Source organism: Alligator sinensis, unplaced genomic scaffold (genome assembly GCF_000455745.1).
Source record: "Alligator sinensis unplaced genomic scaffold, ASM45574v1 scaffold574_1, whole genome shotgun sequence".
In the NCBI taxonomy this organism is placed as follows: domain Eukaryota; kingdom Metazoa; phylum Chordata; order Crocodylia; family Alligatoridae; genus Alligator; species Alligator sinensis.
Window position 1 is genome coordinate 1,585,189 of NW_005842106.1, and position 26,160 is coordinate 1,611,348.

The 26,160-nt window shown below is 45.4% G+C and overlaps 1 protein-coding gene across 2 annotated transcripts in view; it reads right to left on the reverse strand.

The window, feature by feature from the left end:
• The window catches only part of POT1 (protection of telomeres 1), a 179,171-nt gene that overhangs the window by 83,214 nt on the left and 69,797 nt on the right, over positions 1-26,160 (reverse strand). For both annotated transcript variants that reach the window (XM_025205167.1, XM_006024524.3), the window contains one exon: positions 11,991-12,121. In XM_025205167.1, coding sequence (XP_025060952.1) covers positions 11,991-12,121 — 131 coding nt within the window. The remainder of the gene's footprint in view (positions 1-11,990; positions 12,122-26,160) is intronic.

The following is a 26,160-nucleotide window of genomic DNA, read 5'->3' on the forward strand; positions in this document are numbered from 1 at the left end:
TTCAGCCTCCGCAAGAGAAGGTTGAGAGGCGACCTTGTGGCTGCCTATAAGTTCATCACGGGGGCACAGAAGGGAATTGGTGAGTATTTATTCACCAAGGCGCCCCCGGGGGTTACAAGAAATAATGGCCACAAGCTAGCAGAGAGCAGATTTAGATTGGACACTAGGAGGAACTTCTTCACAGTTCGAGTGGCCAAGGTCTGGAACAGGCTCCCAAGGGAGGTGGTGCTCTCCCCCTACCCTGGGGGTCTTCAAGAGGAGGTTAGATAACCATCTAGCTGGGGTCATCTAGACCCAGCACTCTTTGCTGCCTATGCAGGGGGTCGGACTCGATGATCTACTGAGGTCCCTTCCGACCCTAACATCTATGAATCTATGAATCTATGAACTGTGTCCCACCTCTCTGAATGCTGGGTTCCGACCCTAACATCTATGAATCTATAAGAACATTGCACACCCTAGTGAAGTCCCCAGCCTCTGAAGGAGGCTTAAAAACACCCTGACGCATGTAGCAGAAATATGAGCAGTGCTAGGAAGCACTGCTAGCCACCCCAAAATTCACCTTAACTTCCCCATAGCCACCCCTCCCCAAGTCCCCTGCTTTCCTCCTGGGCTGCTGCCGCCCACCCCACTCCCCACATGCAGCCCACAAAGGCACAGTGCTCCTGGCCCAACCCACCCTGTGGACCCATGTTCTGCCTCTGCCTGTGCAGCCCCGCCAAATTTCTGGCTTCCCTCAGCCCGCCACAGGGAAGTTGACGCTGCCTCTGAGCACAAAGTGGAGGCAAGGGGACCCAGCAGAGGCCAGAAGCATGGAAAATACCCATAGCAGAATACAGGCATAGCTATGCCTAGATCATCCCTGACCAATGATTGTCCAACCTCTTTTGAACACCTCCAGTGATGGAGAGTCCACAACTTCTCTAGGCACTATTCCACTGTCTCAATATTCTAGCAGTGAAGAAGGTTTTCCAGATCTAAATTTACTTGGCTGTAACTTCAAGCCATTGGTCTGCATCCTCCTCCTGCATCAAGAAAGAGGAGGGGCTTTCCCTCTGCTCTATGGCAGTCCTTCAAGTATTTGAAGACTGCTATCATGTCCCCTTTTAAATGCCTTTTCTTCAAGTTGAACGTCCTTCAGCTCTCTTCATATGACTTGCTTTCCAAGCCTTTCATCATCTTTGTTGCCTGCTCCGGACCCTAACTTCATGTTCTTTTTAAAGTGAGGAGCCCAGAACTGTATACAGTACTGCAGGTGAGGCCCCTACCAGTGCTAAGTAGAGAGGCACTATCACTTCCTGTGCCTTCCACTAAATGTTTTTATTGATACATTCCAAAACTGTATTTACTTTTGTGCAGCCGCATCACACTGCAGTCTCCTATTGAGTCTGATCTACCAAGACTCTCAAGTCCTTTTCCATACTGCTGCCATCCAGCCAGGTGTCACACATTTTATATTTGTGTTTTTGCTCATTTGTCCCAAGGTGCTGTACCTTGCATATGTCCTCATTCAACTTCAGCCTGTCCCTCCCAGTTTCATGTAGACTATAAACTTGCTCTAGAAACTTTCTTAGCCAGCATCCAAATAATTAATAAACATGGTGAACAGCACCAGGCCCAGGACAGACCCTTGTAGGACTCCAAGTGAAATCTTCTGCCATTCTGACATGGACCCTTTACCCTTTTGCTTATGGCTATTGATCTAGTAATCTATCCATCTTATAGGTAAGACCCTATGAAGACAGACTGAGGGATTTGAATCCCTTCAGCCTCCACAAGAGAAGGCTGAGAGGCCATCTTGTGGCTGCCTACAAACTCATGGGGGGGGGGTGGGGGGGAGGTCAGCAGGGAATAGGAGACCCTCTGTTTACCAGGGTGCCCCTCAGGGTTATCAGAAATAATGACCACAAACTGAAGGAAAACCGATTTAGATTGGACATAAGGAAGATATTCTTTACGGTAAGGGTTGCCAAAATATGGAACGGGCTTCCAAGGGAGGCGGTGCTTTCCCCTACCTTAGAGGTGTTCAAGAGGAGATTAGACAGGCATCTGGCTGGGGTTACTGAACCCCAGCGCTCTTTCCTGCCTGGAGCAGGGGGTCAGACCTGATGATCTACCAGGTCCCTTCCAACTCTAGAAATCTATTAAATCTATCTGTGAAATCTATAGTATTTTTATCTAGCCCAAATTTCTCCAATTTGTTTAAGAGAAGGTCAAGCAGGACCTTGTCAAAAGCCTTGCTGAAGTCCAGATATGCTATATCCACAGCCTATCCTTCATCCACCCAAGTACTTACTTCGTCAAAGAAGGAGATCAGGTTTGTTTGCCACCATTTATTTTTCATAAGTCCATTCTAGCTATTTGTGATCAGCCTTTCCTCCTCCAGATGCTTGCAAATGGCATTCCTTAGGATATGCTCCAGTAACTTCCCAGGTATTCAGGTAAGGCTAAGTGGTCTGTAGTTTCCCAGGTTCTCCTTCTTTCCTTTTCTAAAGAGGGGCACTATGTTGGCCCCTTTCCACTCCTCTGGTACCTGGCCCATCTCCCACTTCATAAAGATGCCAAGGACTCTGAGATTTCCTCTGCCAGTTCCTTTAGGACCCTGGGATGAAGTTCATGCAGCTCTGCTGACTTGAATTCACTCAAACCCAACAAAACCCCTCTGACCATCCCTTTTGTTATCTCCTCCTCCAGCTTGCCCCTTTCCTTATCCAGATAATCCTTCTTAGACATCTGCAGGCAGCTTATTTTTTTGTGAAGACTAAGGCAAAGTAGCTGTTGAGTAGATCTGCTTTCTTTGCATCACCAGTTAGGAGTTCCCCCAGGCTTATTAATAGAGCAACCACAACTTCCTGTGGGTCAGGACATGATCTAAGGCAGATGATCCCCCAAGCTGTATGCTCTACTATCTGAAACAGAAAGTTGTCCTCCACACAAGTTAGGAACTAGTTTGACATTTTATATCTGACTGCATACTCCTTCCAGCAGATGTCTGGAAAACTGAAGTCTCCCATCAGTACCATCTCATAGCTTCTAGAAAGATTTATCACCAGCTTGAAGAGTGCCTCATCCATATCACTTCCTGATTTGGTGGCCTATAATAAATTCTCACCATTATATTGGTGCTGCATCTTTCACCTTTCATTATCACCCAAATATATTCTGCTCTGCTATATTCTTCCCCCGGAACCAAGGAACAAGTGTGTTTTTGACACGCATGGTAAACACTACCTTTCCTCCAAACCTTGTCCTTCTGAATCAGAGTGTAACCCTCAAGGTTGACATTCCAGTCATAAGAGTGGTCCTACCAGGTCTCTGTGATGCCAAACAGATCATAGATCTTTTCACAGGCTACATCTTCCAGTTCATCTTCTTTATTCCTCATACTTTTTGAATACATGCATTGGACATATTTTACATTTTGACCTATTCACTTCCCCCTTGCGCCCTTCAAGGCCCAAATTGAGGTGTTCTAGCTTATTTCTATTGCTACAGAATCACATAACAAGTAGAGAGAGATATAAAGGGATCTACTCAATTCACAATTTCTTTGGAAACTGAGAAAAAGGCGGCTTCCATGATCACTGAGAAAACTGGTGCTCCTTGCAATTTTGCATGGAATTGCTCGGGAGGTGGGGCACATAAAAATAAAATGCTGGTGGCCCAGCAGTAAGGGGCAGGACACAAGGGGTTGGCCATGACAAGACTGGGTTAATGACGCCAAATGCCATAAATGGTATGTGATTTTTGCTTCCCCTCTGCATGCCTTAAGCAGATCCCTAGTGACATATACTACACTCAAGCAGGAACTAAACTTCCCCTTTTAAAGCAGCTAAAATGTACTTTTGTTCATATTCCAACTGAATTCCACATGGACAAATTCTGGACTCACTGATTAGGATAAGTAACTAAACTTCAGAGTGAGAAAAAGTAAGTAATACACTTAGCTTTAACATGATTACAATATATTTATGTTTGATATTTGAACATTTTTAATTAATATGAAATTTCAACTCTCATTTCATTAAAACATACTGAGGCTATTTTCATTATTGGAAAAATGACGAATACCTGTTTAACTATATTTTTTCCCTATACATTCATTCTACATTATAGCACAGGGGTTCCTAAAACTGTGGTATGTATACCCCTAGGGGCATGCAAGATATCTCTGGGGGGTATGCAGGAGAAATTGTGCTATGGCAGATTTAATTGTAATAATTGTAGAGGTACATGGGCAGTTGGTAAATCTGGAATTTGCAATACGAAAAAGTTTGAGAACCACCATTATAACATCTTCAGTATAATACACACACACAAAATAAAAGCTTAGCAAGAAAAGTATAAATGGAAGCAAACAAAATGAACTTTCATGAAAGAATGAAAAAATCACCTACATACAGAGACAAGTTGGAGACTCGTACTCCACTGTCCTTGTTTATTGCTTGCCTGAAAACATGATTAGCAGGAGTCTTCTTTACTATCAGAATAAAAAGTAAAGAGATTCAAGCTCAAAGGGAAACAAAATACACAGTACATTTTACTAAACAGTTTACATCAACATGTTACAAAGTATTTTTGTGGGGCAGTAGAGATTCATGAAGATTGCTGAAAATACTTTCTCTTTTTTGTTTGTTGGTTTGTTTGTTTTGGGGGGGTTGTGTTTTTTTGTTTGTTTGGGGGGGTTTTTTTACCAACTGGAAAGACGTTTCTTGCTTGACACTCGATTTAAAAAGATAAGGAAACATAGATAATGTTTTAGAGACATTCCTCAAAGATGAGGTGCACTAACACTCCAGTGAGGAAATTGTTTATTATGTTTTTAAATACTAAAGTATCGATCAACTTGAAAGTAAACTGACAACAAAAGCTCCTTTTGTTAGATGGTATTTTCAGGTCTGCCCCCTGGCACATATTCAGTTAAAGGTGCCATGAGATCTGATCCCCCATCCCAACAATTATGCCTTTTTCCATGCCCCATATGTATGGCAGGAAGTAAGATTATGAAATCAGGGGTCAGATACTAATCGTGCCCTTCCTACTTGTCAGTACAAGGGAAGTTGGAGATCTCAATCCCAGGCTACTCCTGCATCGGTAAATTGACAGTCAGGTGCCTGCAGCTCAGCATATTCCGGGACTATCCTGGGCCCAGGACGGATAATCAGCTGACCCTGGGCAGATAGCCCCAAACCTGGGTGAACCTCAGCCCAGACAGCCCTGAGCCCAGTTCAAGGCTCTGATCCTCTATGACATGTCCTACAACTCTGTCAGAGCCGCCCTTCAGTTCCTCCCACTAGAAGCATCTGATTTACTACATGCTACCATGGATTCTACCTCTTCCCTGCCCCTGCAGGGCAGCCCCAGACTCAGCTGGAGAACTAAGGTTTCCCTGGGGGCTGATGCCAGCAATCAATTCATTGTTGGCAGGCAGGTTATAGATTGAGGCTGTCCTGGGTTATTCTGACAATCATGCCACATGGTCAATTTAAGCTCCATACAAATCAGCCATAAAAATGACCTGCATTACATGTGGCACATTTTAATGGCTGGTTTGCCATTTTAAACACATTAGTCAGAGCATAAATGTAATGCGTAGAGGGACCCTACATAACATAAAAAGGTTATGAAAAAGACAAATTCCCTAACTATAAGCAGAAAAGTACTGTTATCTACAGCTGTGGTTGTTTGCTACTTCTCGCTATAAGGCACTGTTTTTATAAATCATTATCATAATTTAGCTGTTTAAGTCAAAATTTTCCATATTGATTGTCTTCCTAAAAGTGAATTGTTTTGAAAAGTTTCAGTGACAACTGTTTGGTCATTTCCAAATGCAATTAAGGAAAAATATGATGGACATAAACAATTCCATTCTATTCCTGAGCTTGCCACAAAGTTCCTACGGGTGCGTCCACACATGCAAGCATGTGCACTTGCAGCAGCTCAAATAGAAGCAGTGCAAATTTGAGCCGGGGCTTTTTGCCTCAGTGCATGTGCCAGGACATGCACTTTGGTGTGGGGCAAGTTGTACCACTTGGGACAAAATAACCCATGCCTGGCTCCTCCCAGATCTGCAGCCAAGGGGAGCCAGAGCCTGAGGCCAGCACCTCTCCTGGCCCCAGTAGTATAGAAAGCGCCCTGGTCAGCAGCTCAGGGCTACTTCCTCTCAGGAGCTTCTGGGGTAGCCCCCGTGAAAAGGGGCTACTAGTTAGCTGAGTGGGTCTTAGTCCAAGGTAAGTGAATGGACACATAGACAGAAGCTTCTGGGGCCCAGTCAAGCGGTATCTGCGGACACTAGCCCCTTGTGCCAGCTGGACTGTTGCAGCATCCCAAATCCACTTTTTAAAAATACTCCAAAATCCATGTTCTTCCACAATTAGAACAAAAAATCACTGTACACAGACAGACAGACAGATGGAGGATGAATCAGTTGGGCATCCCCGCAGAGTCTGTCACCCTGTAGGGTTATAGCCCCCCCATGCATGGCCCACAACTCACCCGCTGCAGCAGAAGTGGGAGTGGGGCGCTCAGGGCCCAATGCTGCCAACTGCCCCCACCATGGTGCGGCGCAGCCCCAAACTGCTCAGAGCCAGCACCACTTGTGCTGCTCATTGCCAGACCAGCCTGGCTTGCCGTGGCACCACACGCCCTTCTGCAGCCCAGGGGCTACTTGCACTGTCACATGGGGGCTGGCGCAACTCATGGGGATGACATGTCACTCCGAAGCGGGTTCTGCTGGCACTGGAGCCGCTTCCATGGTGGCAGGAGCCGGCCTGGAGCAACATGTCATCCCGTCGCGCCAGGCAGGTCCTGCCTCTAACGGCAGCACTGCCAGACCCACGGTGTATGCGGAGAGGAGGTGCATGGTGGGACCCAGCCTGGTGTGGCTCGCTAGTGCAGCTTTGGACTGGACTGGGAAGACAGCTGTGGCTGCAGCTAGGGAACAGCCACACTGTCTGATGCAGCCAGAGCTGCAAAGAGCAGGTGGCGGGGCAGGCGTACGGTGGCCCCTGCTCGAGTCCCTCTACAAAGCGTGCGGTGGGACCTGGCCCAGCGCAGCTCACTAGGTCAGCTTTGGACCAGACTGGGAGGCACAGCTCTGGGATGTGTGGCTCCTGCTAGCCTTTCAGCCTGGGCCGGGTGGTGCTGGGTGTGTTTTCCGTGGGGCTCAGGCTGCGATGTACGGGCACGGCGCTGTGCCTACAACAGGTCATAGCGCATCCCTGCCTGGCAGGGCTGGGTGTAGTGAGCTCCTTCACCTATCCCTCTCCCTTCCATTCACACTGCTGAGAGGGAGGGGGAGCTGCAGCACTGGGGAGAACAGAGGTCTGCCTGCCGCTCACACTTGTGGTGCTCAAGAGGGATGGGGAGCATATGTGGCTGGAAGGGGGAGTGAACGGCGAAGGAGCTCACTACTCCAAGCCCTGCCAGGCAAGCAGCTATGCTCAGGAGAGAGAATCAGCAGCAGACACAGACTCAAAGAGCTGGTGATGCCAGCTTGGCTCCCTGTCCCCCTTCCCCTCTCTTGCTGCTGGTGGCGGCAGCTGATTCCCTGCCCTTCACAGTGCTGTGAGCCAGGCAGGCAGCACTGATCTCACCCTTCCCCTTGCTCTGCCAGCAGAGGGGCTGGGCTCAGCCACGTGGTAAAGAGCAGGCAGGGGGGAAGCTCCCACATGCGCACACAAAACCCGCTGGCACCCCCCACACACGGTGCACTAGTGGCTTTGTTCACCATGTACAAAGCTGGTGACAACATGGTGCTGTGAGACCGGGCCGGCTCCATTCAGCATGTATAAAGCCCGGGTCCCGCCATGATGCCGCTAGCTGTAGCTGCAGCCGGGGTACAGCCACGCTGCCTGATGCTGTCGGCACCTCGGGGAGCGGGTGGAGGGGCAGGGGTTCAAAAGCCCCCACTTGAGCACCTCCAGAAACCCACCCACAGACCACACATCCCCCCATCACTCCCCATACCCCCAACAGCTCCTGGGTCCCGATCCTTGCCATGCTTGTTTGCCCCAGCATGGTAAGAGTTCATGCCCTGCATGCTGGGGCAGCAGGAGCACTATAGAGATGCTCTGGCCAGAAACCAGAGCATCGCTCTTGGAGGACCGACTCCTGGGTTGCCTCATGGCACACTCTGGGACCGTGCCCTGCCCTGTTTTTTTCACCCGGGGTATTTTTTGACCCCTGGATATCCAGGGGTCTAATTTTGCCCCCACACTGCAAATTTACAGGACAGGGAACATTTTTTCATTCCTGCACACGCCTCTTGCAGCATCTCAAAAGGGTTTGAGATGCTGCAAGAGGCACGTGCGTGCTTGTCTGGACCCGCCCTATGTGGGCAAGTCACATAAACCAAATCTGTCATGGGGATAGGTGAGGGGTGGGGAGGGTACTAAATTCATGTTTCTTACTTCCTGTGTGCCCAAACTGAATAATTTAGATCTGAAATAATGTTAACTACCCGCTGCAACTGAAGTCAATGGCAGCTGCGTTTAGAACATCGGAAACAATATACACTGATAAATATCTCAGTGTGCACCAATTCTTTAACTGCAAAATACTGTATCACTTTAGTGGGTAATATGACAGAAAATTAATGTTCATGAGGCACTCAGATGTTATAATGATGAGCAAATGAGAAAACCCCATAATGTAATTAATTCTGCCTTCAGAGCGTGATTTGAATAATATGGAGTAAATAACGCTTGGAACCTTTGCTGAACAATGGATACCGACTCATTAAGGAAACATAGTCCATTCTATGCACTGACTTAGGCAGGAGGGATCTGGTGGAAAAATAACAGCAAGTGATCAAACAATTAAAAAAGTTACAATTATAACATATACATGCACTAAGGAATTAGATTTAGCTGGCATTGGTGACCTAACATTCTAGCATTGCTTATTTTTGAGTGCTTGGCTTTGCCGCTTTAACTTTTTTTAATGTAGCATTTTTAATGCAACATATAAGATGAAAATATTTGAGCTGTTTACAAGCACGTCATACCAACATGCTTCTACTGATTGGGAGAAAAAAGTTTCTTCCCTTCCACTGACACCTCTCTATAGCAGAAGGCATAGATACAAAATTAAGTATTATCACAGAGTCATGAAAATAAATTTCAGGAATTATTACCATGAAAATAATTAGAAGTCGATAATTTTTCAATCCCTTACCCTGAAATTATCATTTCTTGAAACAAATACTGAGTAAATAACAACACTGTGTTCAAAATAATCCCAAACAGAAACATCTCTTCTGATTCACAGGAACTTTACAACAAAATAAAGTTATTCACCTGGAGCTGAGATCAAATCTAGAAACAGACAGTTCTGGGACACGTTTGTCATAACTTTAGAAACACCTTGAAAGCATTGTTGGGATACAGACACACTCCAGTGATGGAATTATTTGATGAGTAGATATAAAAAGACCATGGCTACTAGGCACACTCCAGTCCTTTTCACTTGTTCAGGAAACCATAAAGAGATGAGAATAGGGGACAGAAAGCAATGCGAATCTGCAGAGGTAATATACTCAGAATTCCTGTTAGAAGGGGAAATTGCTTTCCTTAAGTATTGCCCTACCAGACTAATTTTACAAACAATACAAGGCAGAGTAGATTTACACTTTATCTGATTAATCTAATAAAGTACATTATTCCTTATGAAAGCTTATGCATTGCTGATAAAGCAAATCCATGGTGCAAATCTATTTTACCTTCTTCCTGACTTTAGGCTAATACAGCTAACTATGTCTCTTTGCTCAAACAATGAGCACTTGACCTTGTTCCCAAATCAAAAAATGAGATCATTTACAAACATGGTCCTGTATCAACAGACTTTGTTAACAATTTTTTTCTCAAAGATAACAGCTGAATGGGGATATTGCAAGTCCCGAGCTGCAGTAGGTAAGTATATGATTTTGTCACCTGTGTCTTTTTCTGATTCATCCCAATTGTCTTTGAAGAATTACATAGGCATTACCCTAAAAGAGATACTAAATTGTTCAACTTTATTTCTGTATTTGTTATTTATTTTTTTAATCATACTGAAAAAAACACTGATTCCACATTCAAGACACAGACAGTAGTCTCTCAAATTTCAGAAATCAGGACATTTTTTGTAAAACTGTAATCACAGGAAATAATCTGGGATTATCAATTCATAAAAAAGATAGAGGCTGTTTTAAAACCTGCATATACAATTTGCCATGCTAGATCAAACCAACAGACTTTCAACTCTGGTAGCCTCTCACACAGTGGCCAGAGCCTGTTGCTTTAGCATGGTGTCAAACTCACCTGGATCCCTGAGATGGGTAAGGAATGTAGGACTCATTGCGAGTAGTATCTAGCGTGGGACACAGGGTGGGGCCACCACAGCTACCACAATAGTGGTCCAGAAGCAGCAAGGGGCCCAGGGGAGAGGGTCTGAGTGCGTAGCTATGGTCCAGGGACTGTGACTACTACCAGGAAGTTAAATGCCTACTGGGAAGTTTCTTCCTAACCTAGGCAGATGATAATTGGTTTGTGTCAGAATCACGAGGGCTTATTTTAAGAGAAAATGAAATTTATTCTTGTCACAAAAATCTTCTGTACACAGACAGTACAGAAGAATTCACACTGGTGATGACATATCACCCCTCCCTCCAGCTCATACAGAAAATCCTCAAACTGCCACCCATACTAGAAGGAGACCCTATTCTTTAAGAGATCTTCCCAGAACCACTCATCCTAGCCTTCAAACAAGCACTGAATCTCGCTAACCTCATCACCAGAAGCAAATTTCCTCAGGTCCAGAACACACCAAATGGATCCAGACCGTGCCATGACAAGAAATGCAAAACCTGCCAACACATCTCCACCACCCCCACAATTACTACACCCCACAATAGAGCCATCAGCATCCCTGCATCTTACAGCTGTATCTCCAGAAATGTAATATATGCCCTGATAGAAAATACATAGGAGACCAAACAACATCTGCGCACCAGAATGAATGCACACCAGACATCTATCAAAGACAAGAATACCCAGTTATCTGTGGGGGTACACTTCTCACAAGGAAACCACTCTCTCTCCAATCTCTCAGTCCTGATCCTCAATGGGAACTTAAAGGACACTTCTCAGAGAGGAGCCTATGAACTTCACTTCATCAACCTCCTGGATACAAAAAATCATGAACTAAATATAGGCATTGGATTTATGACACATTATAACCTGCCTGACATCTGACTCTCCAGGTACCTCTCCACTATTTACCTGCTACATTCATCCTCCTTCCCTCTCCCCCACCACCCAGCCTGTCTCTCACCCACTGACTCCTCAATTTACATCTTCACTAACTGTCTTGCATGCATACCAGCCCAGCCTCTGGCTTCTTTACTATTCATTCGATCCAGGAAGAGCACACACCAACTGCAGAGGCTTCCTAGACTGACAAAGGGTTTTTAAACCCAAAAGCTTGCTAAGAAGACTTTTTTCAACTATTTAAGTTGGTCTAATAAAAGATATCAGATTCACCCAACGAACCTTGCCTGCCTGTGTCCTTAGACCAACACAGCTACAACCTACAGCCCTACAACCTTGATTTTTCTAATTTATTTTTTTAAACAATGCTTTTCAATAGGCCTACCCCTATACCAGGGTGGTCAACTTGCAGCCTACGGAGCCATCACATCAGGCCCATGGGGCTACCCACATCCAAAACTGAATGTTCCAGAATCCCAACTATCACTTACGGTATTTACTTTTTTTTATTATTATTTTAGGAGCCTTATCAGTATTGTCAATATCACTTAACTGTAAGTTTTCCAAATCAATTTTCAGCTTTCATCTACAACATAGCTAGCCCAATTAGTGCTAGCTGTCTTATCCTTTATCCACTGTTGGCGTGACTGAAATGCTTAGTACGAACAAAGTATTCTTTGCTACTTCAACATCTCAGTCTTCCAGAAAAAAGTAACAAGAGTAAAGAAAGCCATCACATACCTTTATTCTATGAAATCGAACAATATCTCCAATTTTGTAGATTTTTGGAAGGGCATCTAGATTTCCATTAAAGAGTGTACATGTCAACTTGACATTTGATTGGTCCACAATTGTTACAACTGAACAATAATCTGTAAAATATAAAAATGTAGGACTGAGAAACAGAAAATAGGACTTTTTAATTAACATCCATAGGACCAAATTATGTTAGGTCACTCCAGGTTTCATGAAGTCAAGGGAGTCGCACAAAAGTAAACGAAGAAGTGTGGTCCATTGTGTGGCATGTAAGCCGTTGGAATAGTTGAAAATATTATAGTTGATTCTGACAGAGATTGTGAACCAGGACCTTCTGAGTTATAATCTTCCTTCTGCAACACGCTCGGCCTATTTTTGAGAATGTCACATCTTCTCAAGTTTCTATTTCCCCAATTTTGACTTATACCCAGAACCCATTTTCAGAGCAGCTGTTATAGCATTTGTATCAGTAGGATCATTTAGTTTTCATCATTCAGGCACAAATTATATCAATGTAATAAATTACATCAATACTATTAAATTGCACACAGCTGTTACAGAAAATTCTGTTTTATGTAACTATTAGAAGGGAATGACTGGCAAACCAGATCAAAGGTCTATCTAGTCTAGCACAGTGCTTCTCAAAGTGGTGGCCCATGGACCGGTGCCGACCCGCGAGCCACTGGTTGCCGGTCCGCAGCAAGTTGCCAGGAAAGAAAGAAACATCTTTTCAGAAGCATAACATTGATATGTCACAGCACCACAGTTTGTACATTCCAACACTCCAGGTGACGTCACGTCGCGCGAGGTGAGGAAAGAGAAAGAAACAGCCAGTCGTGCATTAGTGTAGCGCTGTTACACGCAATTGCTGCCACTGGCTGAACCGGGCACTGGTCCCTGACCACTGGAAAAAAAATTGCCGGTCTGCCACATCAGATCATTTGAGAAGCACTGGTCTAGCATACTTTCTCTAAACATAACAGAAAAAGATGATAGTTGTGGCTGGCTTGAAATGAAAGGTTTACATTTTTAAAACAGCCTGATTAAAATAACTTTAAATGTTGTAATGAATTTTTTTTGGCTTTAGTTTATCCAACAGCAATGAATGTTACTGGTCACCTCCCTAACAGCAAATTTACCTTAAAAAAACAAACAAACAAACAAAAAGCCCAGCATGATTCATGCGCATAATAAACCTCACAGAAGAATGTTTATCTGATTATCTCAAATAATTACATTGGAATGGCATACCTGTGTGGTGCTGTGAACATGTAGTCCATTCTAACCACGCAAATGGAGAAAAGTCAACCAACCATCATGCAGCAGACAGCACACAAAGAGGGAAGGAGCTATATGGCCAAGGGCAATTCCTACCCTAATTATACTTGCCAATGGATTTTTGGGTAGATTTTTCAGTTATTGGAGAGACTGAAAATTCAGCATCAAATCCTTACAGAGGCTTTTAAAGTCTCAGTTTTAATGTTCAACCTGAACAGATGCTGTGGCTTGCAATGATTCATCTAAAATACCTACACAATTAATTGTATAGAATTCAACTGATCTTCCACAAACAGATGAGAGATGAAATTTACCCTACCAAGATTTGAAATTGTACTATGAGGAATATTTCCCTGAAGTGTGAGTTTCTCCATAGCTCAAATTTAAGACTTTAACAACTGACTTTTTCCATCTGAGGATAAGTACTACACCCTGGTACAAAAGGGCATTGATTTTCTTGTGGATTTTCTGCGCACGAAGCATACTTTTAAAGAATAAAATTCAGAAACTCAAAGCAACAGAATACTGTATTAGTCACACAATCATGGTTACAAATTCCTGCTACTCATTCTAAGCTCTTGTTTTCAGAGACTAAAAACTTTCCCTATAATATAGGACCTTCTGGAAGTGCACTTTTGTCATAATCCCAGTTAAAATAGAGCTCTTCCAGAATGTAGCATACATTTTGAATGTCCATTAGCTAAAAATCTTTGTAAAGTATTAAACTGGAAAGTTACCAATCTTTATTTTCCCAATCGAAATGTGAAAATTGTTTTCTCTTCTTAATTAGCTGCGACTGACTCCAATTATTTTCACAAATATTAAAACCAGCCAAACTCTTAATGATATATATATATTTTTGCTGCTGCTGCTATTATGGGAAAAAATACAGTAAATACAGCAATAATTTTTATCCTGTGAAGTTACTGTAGAATAATAAAGTCATTTTTAATATAGTTTCTAGTGAGGAAAACTCTACCTGCAAGATAACTAAGCTAAACTTAAAGTATTATTAAAGCTCTTCAGCTACAGGATAATTTTCCTTTACTAGATAAGACTACAGTGCTCAACTGATAGCCACCATTGGGGGAAATATGTTTAATAGTGTCAGTAGCTTTTACCCATAATAATTTGGTAAAAGAAAAAAATTAATGACAAAGTGGCAGCAGAGTGCACTAGATTTGCCTACTACAGTAGAAAGTTTTTACATTTTAGTATTTTTTTACCTCACTAGTTATAAATCTTAAAAGATAACTGATGAGAAATTAAACTATCCGTTAAGCGTTAAAGGTAATCTTGAGCAATTCACCTAATTTCCTCAATATGATTAAGCGCAAATTGCCTCGGAGTTTTATTATAAGAGAAAAAATCCTGTTACTTCTAAGTTAGGTCTTTAATCACAGAAGCCATGAAAACATAAATTATATCATCTGCTAAAAATACTTAGAATTCTTCTCTGTTTTACTTGCACAATACGGAGTCAGAAGAACAATAAAATTTAAAGTAGTAAATTAATTATTTAATGTCTAAAATGCAACTGAGTTCAGTATTGTTAACGGTGACTAGTGCAACTTTCCTAATCAAATTATTGAAACAGTTGCTACCAAGTCTGTTCAAATATTTTAGAGTTGATAGTTACTGGGCTCCCAAATGGATTATACAGTAAATGCTACATTTTTAGAGCAGCTCTCCAGCTATTAAAATCCTGTATACCTACCCTTCTAATGAGGCCTAAATTGAAACTTGTAAACAGCAGGTAAGGAAGTTATTTTCTGGTAATTTACATTATCTTAAGGTACCAGCCTCAAAGGAATAAAACTGAAAAAGTGCCCTAATAAATATGAAGCTGGGAGCTGGCTGATCATTTTTATGAGGCCGATATTTTCAGCAAGCAACTTCAAAGAAGAGCAACTATGTCATGGAGGAGGAGGTAAAGCAAAAAGGTAAAAAAAGTTACATGAACAGCATCAAAGGCTCAATAGCTCCTTTTAGTCCGAAATACTGTATTCTACAAAGAGCAATACCAACTTCAGCAAAAGGAGGGCAAGAAATTGCTTAGCTGCAGTATGATGTTGGATCTTTGAAAGATCAAACTGAAATGTAAATGCATCTTTTTTTCAAATAAGCAGATTCTATGACACCTATCCTTGAGGACTAGTCAGCTGGAGGTATATCTCATCACACACAGGTAACAAAAATGAACACCGTCCAGTCCTTTTACCAAACAGATGCATCACATCCACATATCCGGAATCCAAGGATGAGGAGGTAGAAGGATTGTGGGTTAGGCTACATGGGGGGCAAGGAGAAAGGGATTTGGTGGTAGGGGTCTCCTACAAACCCCCACATCAAGGGGAAGAAAGAGATTCGGGGCTCCTGAGGCAACTCTCGGAGACCATAAAAGCTAAAGAGGCGGTAGTCATGGGGGACCTAAACTACCCGGACATCTGCTGGGAGTCACAGACAGCAAAGTCCCACCGCTCACGCAGGCTTCTAACCTGTGTACAGGACCTCCATCTGACACAGGAGGTACACGGTCCCACTAGGGGGAATGCCATACTGGATCTGGTACTGGCAACGGGGGATGACATGGTTGGGGACCTCCAGATCGGTAGCCATCTGGGGGACAGTGATCACCTAATAATAGAATTCACCATAAGACGTCGAGTGGGTAAGCTAACTAGTAGGGAGAAAGTGCTAGACTTTAGGAAAGCTGATTTCAATGAACTCAGGCAATTAGTCAAGGACGCACTGCAGAGTAGGAGTTTTGAAGTGATGGGAGCCCAAGAAGGGTGGCTGTGCCTTAAGGAAATGATCCTTCGGGCACAAAGCAAGACGATCCCCAAAGAAATGCTAAAAGTTGTCCACACAGATCAGTTGTTATACCCAAGAGAGCATTTTGGTAAAATATCTGCAATAGTTGTTAATGAGAAAACAGCCCCCCACTACTAGTAAAAGTTGAAGGCACTGTGGGAGAGGTATCTGTCTGCATTCAGAAGCTCAGCCATGTCACTATTTGCAAGAAGAAACATCTTTACACTTCCACAGATGAAACAGTACTATTTTACACAGATCTAAGAATCTAAAATTGAGCAATAACCCCCCTTGTAAGAGGCTGCGATCTATTCTAAATGGAATAACCTGTCTGAGTGAAGAATGAATTACAGTGACTATTGAGTGTATAGCTAACCATAGCAACAAGCTTATCTCAGCATGGACTCTCCCAGGCTGTCCACCCCTAATTACATGTTCCAGACTGCTCTGAAACACATTGAAGACTGGTGTTTTACATATGACAGCAGCTGAATGCCCAGAAGTGTCCTCTCCAGTGCATTTCCAGATGTGGAGCACACAAATAGGAGCATGCTTTGGGGTCTCCAGGATAGGATATACTACCACTGCAGTGGATACATATTCTAAGGGCATGCCATGTAACCATACCCATACAATACCACATACTCTTACATGAATGATTTTCAGGGTTTGTGTTCATAATGGGAGAATTCCAGTCCCTTGATCTCAAATCATTTCTAAAACAAAATTAATGATAAAATATTTAGAAGAGCCCTACTTCCTACCTACAAGGAGGAATGTAGAGAAAGATTAATGTTCCTTTCTAGGATTTTCTATTCTGATCACCTGCCAAAGAATCTCATACAATAATTTCTATATCAAGGATGTGTGAGTGACACCCAGAGAGCCGTGGTGGATGGGTCGGTTTCGACCTGGAAGGGTGTGGGAAGTGGGGTGCCACAGGGTTCGGTCCTTGGACCGATACTCTTTAATGTCTTCATCAGTGACTTGGACGAGGGAGTGAAATGTACTCTGTCCAAGTTTGCAGATGACACAAAGCTATGGGGAGATGTGGACACGCCGGAGGGCAGGGAACAGCTGCAAGCAGATCTGGACAGGTTGGACAAGTGGGCAGAAAACAACAGAATGCGGTTCAACAAGGAGAAATGCAAAGTGCTGCACCTAGGGAGGAAAAATGTCCAGCATATCTACAGCCTAGGGAATGACCTGCTGGGTGGCACGGAAGTGGAAAGGGATCTTGGAGTCCTAGTGGACTCCAAGATGAACATGAGTCGGCAGTGTGACGAAGCCATCAAAAAAGCCAATGGCACTTTATCATGCATCAGCAGATGCATGACGAATAGGTCCAAGGAGGTGATACTTCCCCTCTATCGGGCGCTGGTCAGACCGCAGTTGGAGTACTGCGTGCAATTCTGCGCGCCGCACTTCAAGGGGGATGAGTATAACCGAGACTAGAGAAACTGGATCTATTCAGCCTCCGCGAGAGAAGGTTGAGAGGCGACCTTGTGGCTGCCTATAAGTTCATCACAGGGGCACAGAAGGGAATTGGTGAGTATTTATTCACCAAGGAGCCCCCGGGGGTTACAAGAAATAATGGCCACAAGCTAGCAGAGAGCAGATTTAGATTGGACATTAGGAAGAACTTCTTCACAGTTAGAGTGGCCAGGGTCTGGAACGGGTTCCCAAGGGAGGGGGGGCTCTCCCCTACCCTGGGGGTCTTCAAGAGGAGGTTAGATGAGTATCTAGCTGGGGTCATCTAGACCCAGCACTCTTTCCTGCTTATGCAGGGGGTCGGACTCGATGATCTATTGAGGTCCCTTCTGACCCTAACATCTATGAATCTATATGGATCGGATGTATACATAGGAGTGAATGTCTATTACAAGAGGCAGGATTTGATGGATGGCCTATGCAGTCCTGTGCTTATATCACTTAGGCTTCATACACACATTCAAATGACTTAGAAGAATTCTCCTGGGTTCGTTTTGCTAGAAAAGCTTACTCAAATATGCTTGAACAGATATTTGAAAGCTAAGTCCCTGAAGAGCAGAGAGCTTGCAGTGCTGACATCATGCCAGGGTGCCCCTGTGCACACATCTCAGCACGCTTTGCAGGATTACTCAGTCTGCCTGGTGCACATGGCAGTAAAGTACAGGGCAGCCTGGGTCAGCCATTCAGCCTGAGTTTCCCTGCAGCACAACATGGGAAAGGAGTGTTCTCTGTTCCCTGTTCAGCTTGAGTAGTAGACTCCAATTCAAGCGACATACTGTCTCTGGGGCCTGGAAAAGGTGGAGGACAGGGGAGGGAGGGAAGACTGGAAGAGGCAAAGCACCCTGGGATACTGCAGGATTATACAGCAACTTCTCTTGGAAGGGTAAATTGGACAGGCAGCTCTCCCATGAGAAATCCTGTCTGTTCCCTGATTATTTTTCTCCTGAGGATCTTGGAGTCATTATTGATGCCAAAATGAACATGGGCCGACAGTGTGGGGAAGTGGTCAGGAAGGCCAACCGTACCTTGTCATGCATCCACAGATGCACCTCAAGCAGGTCCAAGGAACTGATCCTCCCCCTCTATGTGACACTGGTCAGGCCGCAGTTGGAGTACCGCGTCCAGTTCTGGGCGCCGCACTTCAGGAGGGATGTGGACAACATGGAGAGGGTCCAGAGGAGGGCCACCCACATGATCGGGGTCAGCAGGGCAGGCCCTACAAGGAGAGGCTAAGGGACCTGAACCTGTTCAGCTTCTACAAGAGAAGGCTGAGGGGGGATCTAGGGGCCATTTACAAACTAGTCAGGGGGGACCAGCAGGCATTGGGAGAGTCCCTGTTTCCCCGAGCACTACCAGGAGTGACAAGAAATAACGGTCACAAGCTGGCAGAGGGTAGATTCAGGCTAGATATCAGGAGGCACTACTTCACTGTCAGGGCGGCTAGGATCTGGAACCAACTTCCAAGAGAAGTGGTGCTCGCTCCTACCCTGGGGGTCTTTAAAAGGAGGCTGGATGACCACCTTGCTGGGGTTGTTTGACCCCAGTACTCTTTCCTGCCATGGCAGGGGGGCGGACTTGATGATCTGCTCAGGTCCCTACCGACCCTACCAACTATGAAGTGGCCATTTTTGCTCTGGAAGAAAAGTCCTGAAAATCTGCAAGCTGCAATACAGGGTTTCTGCTGGGAGAGCAGCAATTCTCCCAGGAGAAACTATATGTTGCCTTAATGAGTTAAACTTAGCAAAAGTCTTGGTATTAGACTATTATTGCCTCGGTTTCTAGAATATGTAGCCAAAGTCTAGATAACGCCAAAGACTCCTCTGCATCATACATTCCATATGATATGAAAGGACTCTGTCATACCCAGTTAGGCTTCAGATCACTATAAATCAGAAAGTATACAGCCATGAGCAATTTACTTTTAATGGCTATATTAGCTTACATTTTTCTACCTGTAATCTAATTTTGTTATTTACTGCCAACATCTACAGTCTCTCTAGTGTAGATTCATCTGCAACTTTAATGACATTTGAAACAAGTCTACAACAGCAAGGTTTAATGACAGAACAAAAATAATTTATGTCTCTACTTCTAGTCATGGAATAAAGTACCAATATGGCTGTACTTAATTCAGTTCTAATAACATTATGAAGTGGGCTTTAGGTCCTTGTTACAATACACTGTGAGCTGCGCAAACTGATCAGTGTTGGTGCTAACCAAAGTTCGGAGCAGTCACATGTTCAGACCAGCAGGGGCCTAAAGGATAAAACTTAAAAATCCCACTTCCCCCATTCCAAACTTCTCCTTCGCCTCCTGCTCCCTGGAACTCCCCAGTTCCCCACCATCCTCAGGGATCCCTCCCTTCCCCCCTCCCTTACTTATTTGTGGCTACCCATGCCATCTGTTCTCAGGAGCAAGCAGAAAAAGGTTAACCTGCCTGCCCAGCCACCACCTCTGTCCCTGCCAGACTGCTGCTCTTTTCGAAGTGACGCCCAGAGAGCAGCAGTGGTGGCCGGGCAGGCAAGTTAACCCTTCCCTTCTCCCTCAGGCAGCCACAAGTAAGTGGGGTGGAGGGACTGTAAGGAGGAATCTGGGGTACTGGGGAGGACAGGGGGGGCAGTGGACTGAATCCATGCCAATGGAGGGGGGAAGCCTTAGCATAACACCAGCTGGGTAATATGGATCAGAGATAATCCTGCCCTGCAGTGGTGTAACTTTGAACTGAATAAGGGTGCTTAAAACTAGCTTTGTGTGTCAATGGGAAGACAATCCAGGTGTTAATAACTCCAGAAGCTGCCCCAAATTACAATGCAAGAAGGCCCTTAAACCACAGCAAGGAACAATGGATAACTACAATCAGAGCCATCCCTAGGGGTGTGGGGCTGGGGGGTGGGTGGCGAGCGATTGGAGCATGGACCTGGCTGCATGCGGCGAAGCCTATACGGCACTGTCTGCAGGGCCCCCCAAAGCATGGGGGCCGAGGCAGCCACCCTGATTCACGCCCTCCCACCCCCCAGGGACAGCCCTGACTACAGCAACTAAATTGACAATGCTGGCTTTTAAACTGATCTGCAAGCTTCTGGTTCTCGATTCTGGATACCTGAAATTAATTTAATGGTTGGCAGTTTCATTACGGAACCCGTACAGAAAATCCTCAAACACTTGCAACCCATACTAGAAAGAGACCCTATTCTTAAAAAGATCTTCCCAGAGCCACCCATCCTAGCCTTCAAACAAGCACCGAACCTCGCTAATCTTATCACCAGAAGCAAACTTCCTCAAGCCCAGAACACACCAAAAGGATCCAGACTGGGCGATGACAAGAAATGCAAAACCTGCCAACATATCTCCACCACCCCCACAATTACTACACCCCACAATAGAGCCATCAGCATTCCTGGATCTTACAGCTGCACCTCCAGAAATGGAATATACCTCATCCAATGCACCAAATGCCCTGCTGGAAAATACATAGGAGAGACCAAACAGCAACTGTGCACCAGAATGAACGCACACCGGAAATCTATCAAAGACAGAAATACCCAGTTACCTGTGGGGGCACATTTCTCACAAGAAAACCACTCTCTCGCTCATCTCTCAGTCCTGATCCTCAAAGGAAACTTACAAAACACTTCCCAGAGACAAACCTATGAACTCCACTTCATCAACCTCCTGGATACTAAAAATCATGGACTAAATATAGACATTGGATTTATGACACATTATAACCTGCCTGACATCCGACTCCCCAAATATTTCTCCACTATTCATCCCCCTTCTCTTTTTCCCCACCCCCGCAGCCTGTCTCTTATCCATTGACTCCTCAATCTACATTTTCACTGACTACCTGTCTTGTATGCATACCAGCCCAGCCTCTGGCTTCTTCAGGGTGAAGTCTGAGTGTTCATATTGGAGCTTCCTTTAGAACTGTTTTCATATTTGGTACTCTTACAGAGCATATTATGCCTGCTAATATCATCCCTAAGAAAACCAGTGTCTTTTTACAGAGATCCCCTTAAATTCGAATACATTAAGAAGAGGTGGGGAGTGGGAGAAAACTCATCAACCTTAACTGACAGATATATTTGCAATTTTATATCACAGAATTTTGTTTCCAGTGTTTTAATTTACTACAGGTACATTGTGAGGAAAGACGTCAAACTATATTCCATGATACAACTAAGTTCTAAAACAGGATGGGGTAATTATTTGGGCCACGTAGACAGTTTTAGGGAGCTGTCAAGGGCAAGTCGGTAAGCCCCTCCCCTGCCAACAATACAGAGCCTACACACCTTGTGTACTACCACCAGCACCCAGCAGTAGCACACAGCCCCTAGCCCTGGTCCTGGCCTTGACCAGGCTTGCCCCTGGCCCCAGCCACGGCCTGTCCTGGATTCACCTTGGCCAGAGCAGACTAGGGTTGCAACTGGGACCCACACACACAGTCCTGCACCTGGCCCGTCCTGCGTCTGCTTGGGATTGCCTATGATGAGCAGTGATGGCAGTCAGGAATAAGCTGCTCCTGGGAGCAGGGAAAAAGTAGTTGCCTCTCCCTTGTCGCTCCCAGGTCTCTCTTGCCCCGCTAGGCGGCCCAGAGGTGGCGCTGATGGCAGCGGTGGTGGAGCTGCAAGGCAGCCTGGGCGTGGGCTCCAGATGGCTGCAGCAAGTAGGGTCTGGCAGCAGTGAGGGGGGAGGTAGCTGCTTTTCTCCCACGTTCAGCAGCAGTTTCTGCCCAGCTGCTGCCACCACTCATCATGGGCGGAAGGATCCAGAGCAGGTGTGGGGAGGCCTGGGGCCCAGGCTGTGTGTGTGGGTCCCAGCTAGTCCAGAGCTAGTCTGCTCCTGTCAGGGCAGGTCTAGAGCAGGTGCAGGGTGGGCTGGAGCTGTGTGTCTGGGTCCCCGCCAGTCTCCATGGGGCCAGCGGCAGCTGGAAGGTGCTGCTGCCACCTGGGCTGCCTAGGACTGGAGTCCAGCTGCAGTGGCCCCAGCCCCACTGTGCACCCAGGGGTGGCGGGACATACTATAGACTGGGTGGTTCCTGGATCAGGCAGGACCTAGGGACCTGCCACAGGCCAAACAGTCTCTTTGTGGGCTGGATCCAGCCTGTGGGCCACATTTTGACCACCCCTGTTCTAAAAACCAATTCAATATAGAAGCTTGTAATGATTTACTACAACTAAAATTACTCATTAATATTTGCAAGAGTGAATTTTTGTAGCTCATGAACATTATAATACAAAAAACCCCCCAAGATTAAATGTCTATGATTAAAGTTTAGCCCTCTTTGGGCAACTGTTTACCTACGGCTTTCTAGAATTCACTTACAGAACTATACTGGCTCAATAATCTCGTATTACAGAAAGAGAAAAGGTTATTGCTAATAAAGACACTCATTACAAATTCTGGTCTGATTCTAAATTGCAGTAGTATAAAAAGAATATTATAGGAAACTACATTCTCTTTTAAAAACTATAACAATAATGAACCTTTTCATGGTCAGGGTAAATCAGAAGGCAAATCTTTCTACAAAAACTCAGCTATTCAAACAATGGATTTATCAAACATGTTAAACACGCCCCCCCCCCCCATGAGGATTTTATAAAACCCCAAAGTGAACACTCCAAAGATTTAAATGGAAGATATTTAATACAGCTTAATTGTTATTTCTAATAATGGAATCTAGTTAGAGACATGCAAACATTCAGTAACTGCCAGCAACATCTGGCTAAACAAATGCTTTAATCCAAGTGTTTGCAAACTATAGATCACAAGAAATGTCCTAAGATCTCTATTCATTAACTATTTATTCAACCTATTAACATTTGATTTTTCCACTAACCATAAGAAAATATAAAAATACTAAGCATTTGAAGAGGAAAGAAATGAAAAACATGCCAATGCTACCTTCCCAGAAATAGGTTTTTGCTATAATTAACTTCCACAGTGTTTCCCTTTGAGCTGCAACTCTTTTGTCCTATTTATCTAATTTGATTTTAAAAATTACTCTAAAGTAAACCACACAAGTAGGGGCCTACTCAATTCACAATTTCACAGAAACCAGTAAATCCACAACTGTCTGTGAAATCAACTTAAAAAAAACCTGAATAAAAATAAAATGCTGGCTCCCCAGTGGGAGACAACAGTCCTTGCTGCCTTACAGAATGCCTGGGAAAGAAAGGCACCAGCTGGCAGGAAAACATAAAAAGCAGACAGCAGCCTAGACGGCAGCCACCCGCTTAGCTCTCTTCTCCTGTGGGACCTCTCCATGGGAATCAGCGGTAAGGGGTGGGGCCACCAGGAAAAGCCTGTGAAATCGGCTCTTCATGCCACAGTCAAGCTGGGAAACTTGCTTCATCTCACTACGAATTAAGTAGGTCCCTACACATAAGAATTACGGTACTGAAACCAAGCGACTTACTGCTTGCTTTCTTCATCTGGAAAACAGGAACAATACACACTTACATCAATCACATAGCGTTGCTTGCAGAGCTTTGAAAATGTTTGTGCTATTGTTTACTGATGAGAAACTATTATATTAACATTAACAGAAACGGAGCCCCTGGCTCTTGGCTGCGGGGGCTGCCTGACACTTTTTCAGGCTCTGGGAGCATGGCCACCTCCCCTTGTGATGTCTGCTCCCTTTTGGAGTCTCTGGCACGCCAACTGGAGGAGTTACAGGCCACAGTCCAGAGACTGTACGTCATCAGGGAAGGTAAGCGGGAGATTGACTCCTACTATCAGGCCCTTCACCCCCTGGGGGCGGAGGGTAGACCACAGTTACCTTCCAGGACAAGGGAGGATTTGGGAATCTCCCATGCTGTCCAGCCAAGGGGTTGGACTAAGGTGGTCAAGGGCCCCAAGGTCTGCCACACCAAGGTCCCCACCCCACTAGAGCTTTGCAACAGGTACGAACCTCTTGCAGGCCCAGTAGAGCCTACTCAGCTGCCAGCTCTGGTAGATAACACAGGCTCAACTATAGCTACTACTGCTGCTCTCCCTAAGACAAAACGCAAAGTATTTGTTGTGGAAGACCCCATACTGAGGGGGACTGAGGGGGTAATCTGCTGCCCCGAACCCTTGACCCGAGAAGTCTGCTGCTTCCCAGAAGCCCATACCTGAGACATTCCGGAGAAGATCCCTGAATTCCTCCAGCCCACTGACCACTACCCTATGCTTCTTATCCATGTGTGCACAAATGTCACAGTTTGCAGCAATTCCAGCCGGGTCATGAAGCACTATAGGGATTTCGGAGTGGGGCTAAAGGGTTTGGGGCTGCAGGTGGTGTTTTCTTCAAACCTCCCAGTCTCGAGCTATGGGCTGAGGAGGGAGAGGAGGATTGAGGTAGTAAACCAAAGACTGCAGCGCTGGTGTCATCGGGAAGGCTTCGGCTTCCATGACAACAATCTGCTCTTTGGTGAGAGAGGCAGTGAGCTGCTGGGAAGGGATGGCCTCCACCTCTCTCTGCTGGGGAGTAGGCTCTTCTCAGCCAGACTGGCTGACCTGCTCCACTGGGCTTTAAACTAAGCCCGCCGGGGGTTGGGGAGAACTACCGCCACTGCTGGCCCACTAAGTAACCCTTGAAAAGCCAGCAGGTCAAGACACTTAAGGGAGCCCACCCCTGCCCCAGCCCTAGAACGAGTTGTGGGCAAGGCAAAGTCCCCTAAAGGGACACTTGCCTGTCTATACACAAATGCCAGGAGTTTGGGGAATCAGGAGGGAAGCACAGGTAAGTATCAACATCCAAAGAGCAGGGGGCCACAACTGTCCTGGGAGTGGAAGGCACGAGCACCCTCAGGAGGCCTCAGGTGCCTCTATACTAATGCTCGTAGTATGGGTTGTAAGCAGGAGGAACTATGCCTCCTGATTGCAAGTAAGAACCCAGACTTAGTAGGGCTCACAGAAACCTGGTGGGACCCTACCTACGACTGGGCGGTGGGCATTCGGGGGTACACCCTATATAGAAGAGCAAGGACAGAGAGGAAAGGTGGGGGGGTTGCGCTCTACGTCAAAGAGCACCTCACATCATCAAGGATTAGCTTCGGGTTAGAGAAGGGTCAGGCAGAAACACTATGGGTCAAACTACAAGGTGGGGCGTGGTGAAAGTGACCTTACAGTGGGTGTCTACTACAGACCACCCAACCAGGGGGAAGAGCTAGACCAGGACTTCTCCAGTCAGCTTATGGAGGCGGATAGGTAAAGGGATGTTATTGTCATGGGTGACCTAAACTACCCAGATATTTCCTGGGAGGAGCAGACAGCCAGGTCTGGCCGCTCGCATAGGTTCCTGGCTGTATTACAGGACCTTCACCTTATCCAGGAAGTGCACAGCCCCACTAGGGGTAACACCTTGCTGGACCTGGTTCTGGCCACGGGGGATGACCTGGTGAGGGGACTGCAGGTCCTTGACCACCTGGGCAATAGCGATCATCACCTGCTGGATTTCACTATTCAACGCAGGGCGTCTAGGGCTCACACCAAGGCTAAAGCCCTTGACTTCAGAAGGGCCAACTTCAATGAGCTTAGGAGATTAGTGGGGGAGGCACTAAGGGCCCAGAAGGTAGAGGAGATGGGA